The sequence below is a fragment of the Magnolia sinica genome, chromosome 19 (genome assembly GCF_029962835.1).
Source record: "Magnolia sinica isolate HGM2019 chromosome 19, MsV1, whole genome shotgun sequence".
Classification (NCBI taxonomy): domain Eukaryota; kingdom Viridiplantae; phylum Streptophyta; class Magnoliopsida; order Magnoliales; family Magnoliaceae; genus Magnolia; species Magnolia sinica.
The window spans coordinates 67,570,508-67,584,712 of NC_080591.1; the positions used below are offsets into that span (position 1 = coordinate 67,570,508).

The following is a 14,205-nucleotide window of genomic DNA, read 5'->3' on the forward strand; positions in this document are numbered from 1 at the left end:
CACCTGAGCTTCAGATCAGCCAGTTTTTTAGGCACTATGGAGAAATTTAGGGACATCACATGATGGACGGACTGGATGTCAATAAAACATTTACGGTGGGCTCCACGGGTGGATTTGTAAGCTAAGTTTATCCTAGATACGTGTGTATCGGGATTAGGTGTCGAACATGCGTTCTAGACAATTGCCGCACGCATGCAGACGAGGTGCTCGCGTGTATGCCGCGTCTGGAGTCGGCGCTTGAAAACGGGTGTCTGAACCATCAGACAGCGCTCTTGCACATGCCCGAATTAGAGGGCAGAAGAAAAGCGCCCCTTCCTTGTAGCTAAAGACCGAAAAATCCAGATCTTCCTTGTAGCTAAAGACCGAAAATCCAGATCGAGAGAGACAGAGAAGCGAAAATGTCGAGCGACAGTAGCGATGAAATGGACGAAGACGAGCTTCTACAGATGGCCTTGAAAGAGCAGGCAGAGAGAGATCTCAACTATCACAGACCTCCTTCAAAGCCTTCAAAGCCCGTCGTCAACCTCCTCCAACCTCCTCCTACTAAGCACCACCCGAAAAACTCTAACCCTACCACCACCACCACCACCACCACCCGTCACGACGACTCTGAGGTCGAGTTGCTCAGCATCTCCTCCGGGGATGAGGATTCTTACGCTGGCAGGGACTACGCAGCCGCGCAGACTCGAGCCGGTGTTGCTGCTCCCCGGAAAGGCGGGAGGGATGATGCTGGCAGCGGCGGCAATCGGAGGTGGGATGGCGAAGAGCCCAATTGCTGGAAGCGAGTCGATGAGTCCGAGGTATACCTTGTCTTCTCCTCCTCCGGCCTTTTTAGAGATCTTGTGGTAATTTGCTAGTATGATAACTTCCACTTTTCATATGCGTGCGACATCCAACCCATCCGATTGGTTGGCACCATCACGAGGATCAATCTGTGCAAAAATCAGCCACATCCGTTCATCGAGTGTATACCACACTTATTTTGCTATTTATCAATGGACAGACATTGTTTTTATGGCGTTTGTGTGGTATACCTGATAAATACACGGGGTTTGATTTTTGCACTGGGAGATCCTTATGGTGGGGCCAACATATTGGAAGGGTTGGGTGTTGTACCTCCTTAGTAGGTTGGAACTTATCTGCTGGATGGACTGTAAACTGTGATCCAACTGGTTCGGCTTGAGGCCTCTCTCTCTCTCTCTCTCTCTCGCTTGGCTAGGTGCAAACGTGTGTGCAATAAAGCTCATGTACACGCTGCACATTTGTCAACATGGTATGATAGGTCCAAGATCATCAGAAAGGAACCACTATATTGATACCGAGCCAAAGAATCAGGTTGATCCACTGGTCAGGTAGGCCACAGTTTACAAAACAAATGTACGACCCTGAAAAACTTGGCTGAAGTTTTATATAACCCACCAACCTGTTTCCAATATCAGAGTCCAGATGCTAAGTGGACTAGATTAATTTTCAGAAAACATGTAGAAGGTCGGACCAACCTGATGGATGGATTGGATCTTACACCTATGTGCCATGCTAGCACATGTGTGGTGTGTATGCGATCTTTATTGCACACATGGGTGCTTAGCAAAGGTCATATCACACACACACACTAACACATGCTATAAAGCTCTTGTACATGCCAATGTGTGCCAACATGGCACATACGTGCAAGATTGGATCTCACACTTATGTGGCCCATGCTAGCACACGTGGTCTGCACACACACACGCATACACATACACACACATACAATGAAACTTGTGTACATGCCAAATGTGTGCCAACATGGCACGTATGTGTGAGATCTAATCCATGCCGGAAACACAATCCTGATTGGGTTTCTCAAGAAACTCTTAGGAAATAGGAATCGAACTTTAGTGCAAGAGTCAGAGGTCAGTGGTGCTTATAGAACTTGTAGTCGGGTAAAATCCCTTATAAGCAGGGCTCGTAGGGGGATGTCTTGTGTTATGACAAAAAAAGAGAGGTGAGAGAGCTCGAGTGAAGTGTCTCTATGGCATGAGTTTAGCAAAGTTCTTAGGTGGTGCCGACTGTCGACTTCTTAATATGTGGTGTGAATGCGAAAAGTCTGGTGATATGTGGTCATTTGTGGACACAAGTGTTGCTGGCACAGGCGGTTATGGGAAGGATTTGCCCAAACGTAGGCACCTCTAAGCTAAGCACAAGAATCACAAATGAAGTAGAAACAGTAAAAACTTTCATTCATTTCCAAGGCGCATTGATACTACTCATGTTAGGCCCTTAAAAGGGCTTTGAGACCTACAAAGAAGGAAGGTTCTTAATGTCATTAAGAACTAATGACTTATTGCAAAAATGGAAAAGTGAATAAGAAAGATGCTTAATGGATAAGAGATATCTAATGAGACCGCCTAATTTGGAGGCGTGGGCCTCCTTATTGATGGGCCAGCTGTGGGGCTTGGCCAGGCTTGGCCCATGGATTTTAGGCCCAATTCAACTTGCATGAATCCTCCCAAACTTAAAAGAACTCGACTCCGGTGAGTTAATGAGATGATATTGCTCATAGAGGTCAGGATTTAGGCATTGGAAGTTTGTAGTTGTGATCCCTACAACATCGTAGAGAGGTTGTCCTTGCCAATGGATGAGAAACTTCTGGCAACCACCTTAACGTGTGGAGACGATCTAATTGTTGAGAATATCAATGATTATGTCTGTAGGTGGCAAAATGGTTGAAAATATGTCTGCTAGGTAAATTTGCTGGGAGATCTAAAACATAAGCATTGACATTGATCTTCTCTATGATTTTGAACGGTCTTGCACTGCAAGGATCGAGCTTTTTTGAGGATCCGGGGGGTAACCATTCAGGATGAACACATATCATAACCATGTTGTTTTCCACAAATTCGACAAAACAATGTCTTGCATCCACATGTTGCTTATAACTATCATTACTTGCAAAGATATTGCATCAAACTTTGTCATGCACCTGCTGCATACGACGGATGAGGTCATTAGCTTCTATGCTTGGTTTCGACTCTTATGGGTGGAGGAACGAAATTGATTAGAAGAAGTGATTGCATACCAATTAATGTTTCAAAAAGTGACATCCTTGTGGACTTGTTGACTGAGTTATTATAGGAAAATTCAGCTATGGGTATTACTAGGTCCCACGTAGCTATACGATCGTGGACAAGACATTGTAATAACTTGCCCAAGCTATGGTTGTTCACTTTCGTATGACAATTGATTTGAGGGTGGTGGGCACTAGATAACCGAAGCTTGGTATTTGTTGCTATGGCGCTACCTAAAGAGTTTTCCAGAAATAGCTCATGAACTCGGTATCGTGATATGACACAATTGTCTTTGGAAGCCCATGAAGACGAATAATCTCTTGAAAAAATAATTGAGCAATCTTTAGAGCGTTTGTTGCATTTGGACTTGGTATGAAATGAGCCATCTTTGAAAATTGGCCAACCACCACAAATGCTAAATCAACTTTTCAGGCGGTCTTTGGCAAATCTAGAACAAAGTTCATGTTAAGATCTTCTCACGGTGCATGAGGGATCGGTAGTGGCCGATACAATCCACTGTTTTTTTTTTTTAAAAAAAAAAAACCCTTAACGATTTGGAAAACTCTGCATGACTGACAAATCTCCATGATGTCTGATTTTAGATAAGGCTAAAAGTATCTATATCCAACGAGGGCTAGGGTCTTATCATGGCCTAAGTGACCACTACATCTACCGGTGTGTAATTCTTACATGGCAGGTAGGCAAGGTTGCGTCCGCCAAAACAAGTTGTCATCATGAATGCTAAAATGTGGGTGTCTCGCATGCTCTCCACTATGATTGTTTGTGTAAATATGTTTGAAGTTCTTATCTTCTCATATTTATGCCGTATCTCTTCAAGTCTCGGAACAATGATGAACATCAATGACAATAAATATGCATGATAGCTCAAGACATCAACAACCTGATTTTTCCTGGAAAACTTGTGAAGGATGATGAAGGAGAACTCCTATGGGTAAGCATTCCACTTGACACGATGAGCACCCATATTTTGCTGAGAGTTTAGATACTTGAGTGCTTCATGATCATCGTATATGAAAAACTCCTTGCAAACGACATAGAGTTGCCAATGCCGTAGAGTCTAGACAATGGCATGAAACTCTTAAGGCATAATTGGAGTACCGTTGCTTTACATGAGAGAGCTTCTTGTTGAAAAATGCTATCGGATGGCCCTCATGATTGAGAACTCCACCAATGCCGATGTCGGAAGTGTTGCAACTCACCTCAAATACCTTCTCAACGTCCGGAAGGCTCAAATATAGAGCTTCAATCATCTTATGTTTGATCCCATTAAATGCTCTTTTTGTTGCACTTGTCCATCGAAACTCTCTTTGTTTCATGCAATCAATAACCAGAGCCATGATGTTGTCGATGTTTTGCACAAAACATCCGTAAAATGTGACAAGGCCATGGAAATTATGAACTTCAGAGATGGTGATAGGTGTCGGCCAATCAATAATGGCTGCCACCTTGATGGGTCCACCTTAACACCTAGTGATGAGACGATGTATCCTAAGAAGCCCACATGTAATAATGGTGCACTTTTTAAGGTTGATGTACAAGCGCTTGTGGTGAAGGACTCTGAAGATAAGACTTAGGTGATAGAGGTGCTCATTCATCAACTTTAGATAATAATGTTGTCAAAGTAGACAATGACAAGTCCAACATATCATCAAGCTGAGGAATGGAGAAGCAGTACTTCACCATAATTTTATTAATAACTTGGTTGTCCACACACATATGCCAACTTCCATCCTTCTTGGGGGCAATGAGGGTTGGCACAACACGTGGGCTTAGGCTCTCTCCGATGCAACCATTTTTTAGCGATCATCAACTTGATGCTTCAACTCGGCATGCTCAGTTGGACTCATTTGGTATGCCGGTAAGTTAGGTAAGGATGCTTTGGGAACTAAATCTATTACATGCTAGATATCCTGCAACAGAGGCAACTCTTCAGGTAGATCATCAGGGATTAAATCTTGGAAGTCATGAAATATGGATTTAACTTCATTAGGAATAGGCTCATTCTGATCAGTAACGAGCTCTTTACCTGTTTTGTAACTAGAGCGGACATTATGCCTTTCTCCTTGCTCTCTTCTTTGAAGTTCCGTATGGTGAGAACACTGGAGTTGAGAAGGGCAGACAATGGGGACATAGATGAAGGAGATGACATAGGCGGCAATGGATGAAGGTGGGTCCGAAGACCTCCCCTTTTGAAATTATGTGTTAGCCTCACCATCGTTTTGTACCTTTCGATCAAAGAGGCAAGGTCGACTGAGAAGGATATGGGTAACATTCTTTGGAATTATGCCAAATGTTATCCTCATATATGTTGATTTTAAAGGACTTCAAACACCTTCAAGTTATGGGGATGATAGTGTCATCGACCCACGCAATCCTATATGGTTTTGGATGCCTTTCAGTTGACAATTTGAGCTTATCAATACCTCTGATGAGATGATGTTTGCCGCACTGTCACTATTTATGATTATGTTACATAACTTATCCTGGCATTTTACTTGTGTACGAAAAATAGTGGTCCGTTGCTAGTCATCCTCTTCCTCCTCTCTGGTTGTAAGGAGGTAGCATGTGATATGAGTGGGGCCTTCAACCTCAATGTTGACCGTGGTTTTAGCAAGGGGGTTCTTGGGTTGTGATGCATGCTCTATATAGCGTTGTTCCATCTTAATGTGCTCATTGTAATACTCATGCCCGTCCGGGTAGTAGGGGTCATCCTTTTATTGCAATAATGGAGATTCTTGGCTTGTGGACACCCATTAAAAAAGTTCATATCTATCCGCAACAGTAACAATCAACACCTGACTGTTCTCGCCTAAGGGGGGATTAGGATTAGGACCTTGCTGTCTGGTGTTTTGTCCCCGTAACATTGGTTGCCTTTGGTATGAATTTTGCGGCGGAGGGCGTTAGAAAGGTTGTGGTTGCCTTACAAGTGGAGTCTGCATTTGTGGGCGTGGTTGAAAATGTTAGGGAGGTGGTCGGTGGTAGCCTTATGGTGGAGTCCGATTAAGGTGTGGATCCGGATCTTTCCTTATAGAAGGTTCCCAGGCTGATAGCCAAAGTGCCAAAGAGTGTTGTCGCAGCTATTGTTTAACTCGTCGAGCCTTCTGATGAATACTGTTGACTGACTCAAAATCATACATGACCATCTCGTGCTGGATCTCTTGGCGTAATTCTGCCCGATAGCAGTTAGCTTTTAGTTGATCTATCTTTTCAAACTTACAATAGACAAAAAGCTCATTGAACTTCTTAGTTTAGTCATCTATCGATAAAACTTCCCATTTGAACGCAAGGAGCTCTTGGAGAAGGGTATCCATGTAGTCTAAAGGCAAGTACTTTTCAGCTTCTCTCTAATGTCAGCCCATTTGATGATAGTAGGGCAACCCATGATGAGATTGTTGTTGCCAATGCTTCACCACTAGATTCTTGTTGGGCCCTTTAGCTTGACCTTGACAAAGGCCACTTGTTGTTCATCGTCTATGTCATATTATTCAAAATAATCTTCAAGCGTTGTAAATCCAATTGATAAAAGCCTTTAGAACAAAAGATTGTTAATGGGCTCAGATTCTAGGTTCTAATGGGTTGGTACAAGGGCTGGATTTGGACTGTTAATGGGTTGGATTTTGGGCTTTTAATAGGCTGGGATGAAGGCTGGATTTGGATTGAGGTAAGGCTGGTTTCAGGGCTTTTAAAAGGTTGGAATAACGGAAGGATTATCAGGCTTTTATTGGGTTGTAATAGGGGCTGGATTTGGACTGGGATATGGCTGATTTTTGGGGCTTTTATTGGGCTGGAATAGGGGCTGTTACTGAGCTGGATTTTAGAGGGTAGCTGGCTATTAAATTTCGGTAATATCTCCTTGTTAATTGGACGTTTGGGCTTTGTAAAAAGAAGGGGGGGGGGGGGGGGGGGGGGGGTTGTGTGGCGGTGCAGCGGCGATAAAGGCTGGATTTGGATTGAGGTAAGTCTGGTTTTCAGGGCTTTTAAAAGGTTGGAATAAAGGAAGGATTTTCGGGCTTTTATTGGGTTGTAATAGGGGCTAGATTTGGACTGGGATATAGCTGATTTTTGGGGCCTTTAATGGGCTGGAATAGGGGCTGTTACTGAGCTGGATTTTGGAGGGTAGATGGCTATTAAATTTTGGTAATATCTCCTTGTTAATTGGACGTTTGGGCTTTGTAAAATGAAAAAAGGGGGTTGTGGCTGTTGGAATAAAAGAAGAATTTTTGGGCTTTTATTGGTTTGTAATAGGGGCTGGATTTGGACTGGGATATGGGTGATTTTTGGGGCTTTTAATGAGCTGGGATAGGGGCTGTTACTGAGCTGGATTTTGGAGGGTCGATGGCTATTGAAATTTAGGTAATATCTCCTTGTTAATTGGACTTTTTTTTTTTTTTTTTGGGGGGGGGGGGTCTTCTTACTTCTCCAATAATATTTTTGGAGTTGTGCTAATATAAATCTATGCAAGAGTTGGTGCGCTTCATAATATCTGCATAAGTTCCCAAAGACTATATATTCCTAGTAATGTTGTTCCATTACTTTCTTTTTTGTGCTGTTATATTGATATATTGATGACGCAGGGAAAGATGACTTGTTCATTCATTTATTCTTCATCATCATCATGGCCTTACCCAGCTATTTGAGGTTGGAAAAGTGATCTGTAGATTCATATTTTCTATAACAGCTTGGTCGTCGAGTACGTGAAATGCGGGAGACGAGAGCAGCGCCTGTTGCCCAAACCATGGAGAGGAAAGGGTCAACATTGGGCCGAAAGGGGTTTACCAACTTAAATTCATTATCTCGTGGGCTGGAATTTGTTGATCCATTAGGACTGGGGTAAGCTTTGCTATTTTTGCTAATGTCTTGTTTATTCCTTTGCATCCACGTGGATGATTGCTGATATCAGTAATCATTAATCACTTGATTAGTTGCAGGACCCTTCTAACTAGGTTTCGCTGCCACGATTCCCCTCTTCGAAGTCTCACTCCTCTCCTGCTTCCTACCTATTTTATACTTGTTTACATTTTGAAAGATACACTTCCCTGCTCCCGCACCCAAATATGTTGCGGCTTCACTTCATGCTTCGTGCAACTATACTTTCTTCTATTTCTTCTACAGAACTTGTTAGATGTACACAATTCAAAGCAAAAATTAGGTCCAGAATTAAAGTAATTCAAGAAAAAGTGCACGTGCCAGCTTTGGGGTACACAATTCTCTACAATAGTGTCATGCAATTCTTAGAATTCCCCAAATTGAATAAAGAGGTTTTGAAAGATTACAATAGTCATATAGTATCATAGTTACTAGAAAAAGTAGAATCGCTCTTCTAACACTATGAACAAAAAGCACAGAAAAAAACCCTAAAAAAGTTTACTCATTCAATGAAAACAATCATGGCTCCAAAACCATATGCTTGGTCTTGCAAACACCACTTACCTAATTTAATCAAAACACCACTTGTTGCTTCCTAAGATGATGATTATTATTATTATTATTATTTTATAACTCGAAAGAGTAGATGAATTACTCTTCCAACACTAAGAACAGAAAGCACAGAAGAAAACCCCAAAAGTTTGCTCATTCAATGAAAACAAAGTGCTCCAAAACCATATGCATGGCTTTGTATATATAGGTGTTGCAAACTCCAGTTACCTAATTTAATCAAAACCCCACTTGTTACTTCCTAAGACTAAGAAAGTTTTTGCTTCTTCTTCTTCTTCTTTTTAAAAGGAAACTAACAACTAATAAAAAGAAAAAAAAAAGAAATTTGTGCTTAAAAACACGTACACACAGACAAAAAAAAGATACACTATGGTGTCTCCTATTTTTAGATAATTTTTTTTCAGAATCTTTGGCAAAATATAAAAAAGGCTGATACGGGTCTGTATTGTCTGATACATGTCTGATATGGTTCCATACCCCATGTATCGTATCATTTTTGGGCCTGGCCGATATGCCCCCTGATGCCAATTTTTAGAACCTTGCCTATGAGCTTGGTGGTTTTAAGTTTCTTCTATAGCTTTTTTCCAATAATTGGTTTGACAAATTGACAATGGTTTGCTGATGAGTCTCGTACTCGTTGCTTCTTAAATCTTCTTCTTTACTTTCTCTTGGATATGTTCAGCAGGAGCATTGACACTATCACTAAGTTTACCCTGCATTGGTAAAGGCTCCAAGTCAAGGACTTGATTTGGTACACCACCACGCAGAATCCCAGGAGATTTCTAGTGTCCCCATCTGCCTATATATCATATGCAAATTTTGCTTGTGGTAGAAGTTAATCATAACAGATGCACTTATGGCGTTTTCCATCTTGGCGTGCATTATCCTTTCAATGTACTTCTCCCACCTCCTCATTCCAACTCTCCTGAGATCAGTAAATGAGAATCTCCATAATCCTTTCCTCTGAGCAGGCCAACGAGTGATGGTGCGAGCATTATTTCCTCATTTAGGTGAGGGAGAGAGACCTTGCCTCTAAAAAATGTCCAAAAGCATACAGAGTAAGAGAATATTTCCCAAAGCATGTTTTTTCAGTGCTGTTAAATTTTTACTTGGGTGAAATAGAACAAGAGTAATGTTAATAGTTGTGTAGTTTAGACTTGAGCAACAGAGACATATATGTTACTTGTTTTTATATCGTGAGGTTAAAATCGTTTCATTTAGCAGATTATGAGTTACTTTCTATATTGTTACTCTTTTGTTGTTTGTTCCCATTACCCATGTCTTTATGTTGCAAATTGGCAGGATAATAGATAACAAGTCATTAACATTGATCAATGATGCTTCAGAAAGTTCTCCGGTTTCCAGGGACAAGCCTGATAAAGATATTCTGGATCCAAGCACTCGTGGTATTCCAATTCTTCTTCCATCATGTTTCTTTGCTACATAATTGGAACTTCAGCTTTTGTGCTTCATTTCATATTATGGTGCTTGGCTGGGTATACTGTTATCAAACATTGTGATTGTACTACAAACCACATAGTTGCATAATCGTAACTTATATATTGTCATTTATTCAACTTGAGTTTTCAGATACCTCTTAGACTGTCATATTTCGGTGAAGGCATTCTTGAGCTTGAATTCTTTTGTTATTGGTACATATTCATGTAAAAGGAAAATCGGGCATTATGCATCCTGTGACCCTTTTGCTTGCATGCAAGTCGTGCTGCCAGTCATGCATGCCACCAGTCACACAGCTATGTGATTGTACTACAAACCACATAGCTGCATAATCATAACTTATATATTGTCATTTATTCAACTTGAGTTTTCAGATCCCTCTTAGACTGTCATATTTCGGTGAAGGCATTCTTGAGCTTGAATTCTTTTGTTATTGGTACATATTCATATAAAAGGAAAATCGGGCATTTATGCATCCCGCGACCCTTTTGCTTGCATGCAAGTCGTGCCGCCAGTCATGCATGCCGTGCACATGGCAGCTCCACTATCATGCATGGCCATACATAACATAGAAATTTCACTTGTAAAGGGTGGACAATTAGCTAGAGCAGTAGGTGTTGTAGCGAAATAGATTGCAAAAGAGGGTAAATCGGACACATTAAGATTACCATATGGGAGGTCTGTTTGATATCCAAAAATCAAACGAAATGTTTGAAATTTCTATCCGATGTAGTTACAACTGACCCAAATGATCAAACAATTCAAAAATAAATCTATTGGAATAGAAGAAATCCCTTCGTCGGGTGGTGCTTGCGTGGGGGGTGTGCCACCAGAAATTGGGCTTGAAGCTCTCGCCTTACTAACGAGCCGACTGCTGATGGCTATTGGTCACGACTAGTACCAAAATGCTCCAATGAGGGTTCATATTTCACATGGAGGAGTGTGCATCTTTACGTTGGGTGTTCTTCCGTCATGCAACTTGGTGGCTTTGTAGGTTGGTAGGCAAGGTATTCCGTATCGGTAACAGTGGCTGTAACGGTCACCACCATTACTGATACAGGCCATAACGGCTGATACGGGGGCGTAACGACCGTTACAACCCCCGTAACGGTTGAAAATTTTCTTTTGCCCGAAAAGTTCCAAAAAAATATTTAGAAAATCAAGAATAATGTAAATATTTCAAATATGTATTCATTTTTGTTTTGAACATGTTTATGGTAGTGTAATAGTCCACTCTTTGGTGAGAGTGTTGTAACGGTTTGTCTAGTGAATTGTTTAATATGATTATGTCTCTAATGTTTACACATCACAATCAAGCATTACAAGTTACAACTAGAAATCAGAAAAAAGGCATGCATACCGTTTTTTCAATTTTTTGAAAAAAAGGCCATTGGAGATTCTATTCACTCAAATCACTTCAATCCACAATTTTAATCTTAAAAAGCTATAGTAAGAGTGGTCGAAAGATGTTGTAAGATGATATAGGAGAGTTTTTGGAATGAGAAAAGTGGCAAAGAGGAGAAAAATTAATTTAAATTGAAAAAAAAAGTGATCGTTTTTCGACCGTTAAGGGAGTAACGATCGTTATGCCTTTAACGGCCTTTACGGCCATCGTAACGGCTGATACAGTCTCAAAAAACTAACTACCCCTTTTCACCCCCGTATAACGTAACGGTCATAGCCGTTACCTATACATATTGGCCTTTATGAGCTTATCGTAACGGATACCAACACCTTGTTGGTAGGTTTGCATTGTGGTGATGTTTTCAATTTTGGTACTTGAGGTTTGGAAACTTAAATCTAGTGAGCCTTGATTTTTTCTATTGTGCAATGGGTAGGGTTGCAAATGGGCCAGGCCGGGTTGGGGCGTGTTGAGCTAAGTGTCTAGGGATCCCTGACCAGCATTCGATGCATCGATAGAATTGGCTGATACTATCCGTATTGGAGGTGGGCGATGCAAAATCCACCATTTTATCAAGGGAAATATCGTGCATATTGTGCAATTTACTGTGATATTATCGCTATCGTGATATTATGGCTGACTTTACACTACACTATCGATTGAGCAATAACAATGTAAGTTGGGCGAAATAAAAAACCCGAAAGAAAAAAATACCTAACTTTGGGGAAATTCCATTCTGAGAGCAAGGTATTAAAAATCAGTTACATAACTGAAATGGAAAGTTAGCGATGTCCTAGAAGGGGGGTGAATAGGACAATGCCAAATATTCGAAACAAATGCTGAATATGTAAATAATACAAAGATCTCAATTACTTAAGTATTGAAACTTTGATTCCAAATGATTCGTAGGACAGCCTTCACATAAAATTTTAGGCAGGACAACTTATTTCATGAATGTCTTTAAAATCAAAATTTCAAACTAGCAAGAGTAAATTAAAGAATTACAACATTCACCACAAAACTAAAATAAAATACATCCAATCATTAATAATAATAATAAAGCATTCACCACATGGCACAAGGAGTTATAGTGGTTTGGTGCTTAAAAACAACGACACCTACTCCACGCTCAAAATTACTTCCTTGGTAATTTTGGCTTTCACTATAAAAATGTTTTCACAGGGTCATCGCAATAACTTGATACAGTTCTTTGTGATTTTCATGGGCTATCACAATAAAAATGTCTGAGATTTTCACAGGCTATCTCAGACAAAACCTTAACTGAGATTTTCACAGGAGATCTCAGAAAAACCTAAACAGAGTTTTAGAAGGTATACTTATGTTCAATCGTAGAAGATGTAGCAGAAACTCGTAGCAGAAGATCTTCTTTCTTGAACGTAGATGGAGCAGTGTTCAATCAGATAGAAAGAGTCTAGGGTTCTATAGATTTTAATTATGAAAAAATCAAATGCTACTTAATTCAATTCTCTTATATCTCAAAGAGGAATATAGTTTACTCTCCTAGATTAAGTCTAAAATGATATAAGAATAAAGGGAATTGAATAATCTATTAAAATAAATTATAAATACTAACAAATAGCTTGCTGATGACTTGAGCTTCTCTCTCTCTTCCAGAAGAATTATGATAATAATTTTGTGTAATTCGGAATGATAGAAAACATCAATTTATTTGCAAATAAGTTAGAACTTCGGCTAGCCCGAGATAGTCTTCGACTAGCCTGAGTTCACCGAATTCTGTTTAACGGATTTCGGATTACGTGGGATAAGAATTATCCAAAATTTGGCTGGCCCGAGGTCAAGTTCAGCTGGCTGAATATCACAATTCGGCTAGCCGAATTTGCCCTTCGGTTGGCCGAATTCCTGCAAATTCCAAAAGTTAATGTTTCTAGAATTTCACCCGAACTTTCTCGGGCTGGCCGAATTTCAAGCTTGGGCTAGTCGAACCAAAACTCAGGCTAGCTGAATTTTCAACGAAAGTTGTTATTTGCTCGAGCTTGAAAGTTGGGCTGGCCGAGGAAGCTTAGGCTGGTCGAACTATAAGTTAGGCTGGATGAATTCTAGGCAAAAACAAATGTAAAAACCCGTGATCAAACATTTTTGAAAACATATAGTCCTAAGGTTGATGTAGGGCATGAAATTAAACATGATGTGTGAGATTTCAGCCTTAAAATCACCTTAGTTCAGAAACAATTACACAAATTCCATATCCGACATAAAAAATCCAAACATTCAAGTAAAGAGAAATCTATGCGGGTCCAGGCCTACACAGGCTAAGACTGGACCAATAAAAATTATAAACCAAACGATGCTCAAAGGGAAATAGAAATCAACCATATATGCATATCAAATAGTCCCTAATCTAAGGGATTCCCCAATTTCAATTCAAGGAACCCTAGGGTGAAAAAAGGGGCAAATAAATTAGAGCTAATGCAAACTAAGGCTAGGGTTTAGGAAATAGGAATGAAAAGAGAAAAATCAGAGGAAAACCTGACCCGAAGAAAGCTCCCACGTGCAGATGATGGCCCGGGGTTGACGCACGTGTGCGGGAAGCCCGTCTCTCCAAAGTGACACCTAGGCCTTAGTCGGCCAGAGGAGACCTCCAATCCCTCCAAGTTTGACGACGATCCGACGTAAGGCCGAGGCGTAGTGCTCCGCCGAAGTTTCAGCCCTCCTACAGGTCCAGATTTTGGAAACTGGTTGTAGGGGGATGAATAGCTGCAAAAGCTGGGAAATTCAAAGCAATAATGATGATAGAAGATGAGAGATATGTATGAAAGAGGATAGAGGTGGATGGGGATAGACGTGACTTCGTACCAC

At 40.7% G+C, this 14,205-nt stretch overlaps 1 protein-coding gene across 2 annotated transcripts in view; it reads left to right on the top strand.

Moving 5' to 3' along the window:
• The first annotated feature begins 260 nt into the window (after nt 1-260).
• LOC131234908 (exocyst complex component SEC5B-like) overlaps nt 261-14,205 on the top strand; it is an 81,287-nt gene continuing 67,342 nt past the window's right edge. The window contains exons 1-3 of one of the 2 annotated variants that reach the window (XM_058231904.1): nt 261-800; nt 7,750-7,901; nt 9,810-9,913. In XM_058231904.1, the coding sequence (XP_058087887.1) occupies nt 399-800; nt 7,750-7,901; nt 9,810-9,913 (658 nt within the window). In that variant the 5' untranslated portion in view covers nt 261-398. The remainder of the gene's footprint in view (nt 801-7,749; nt 7,902-9,809; nt 9,914-14,205) is intronic. The other variant, XM_058231903.1, reaches the window with a different exon arrangement.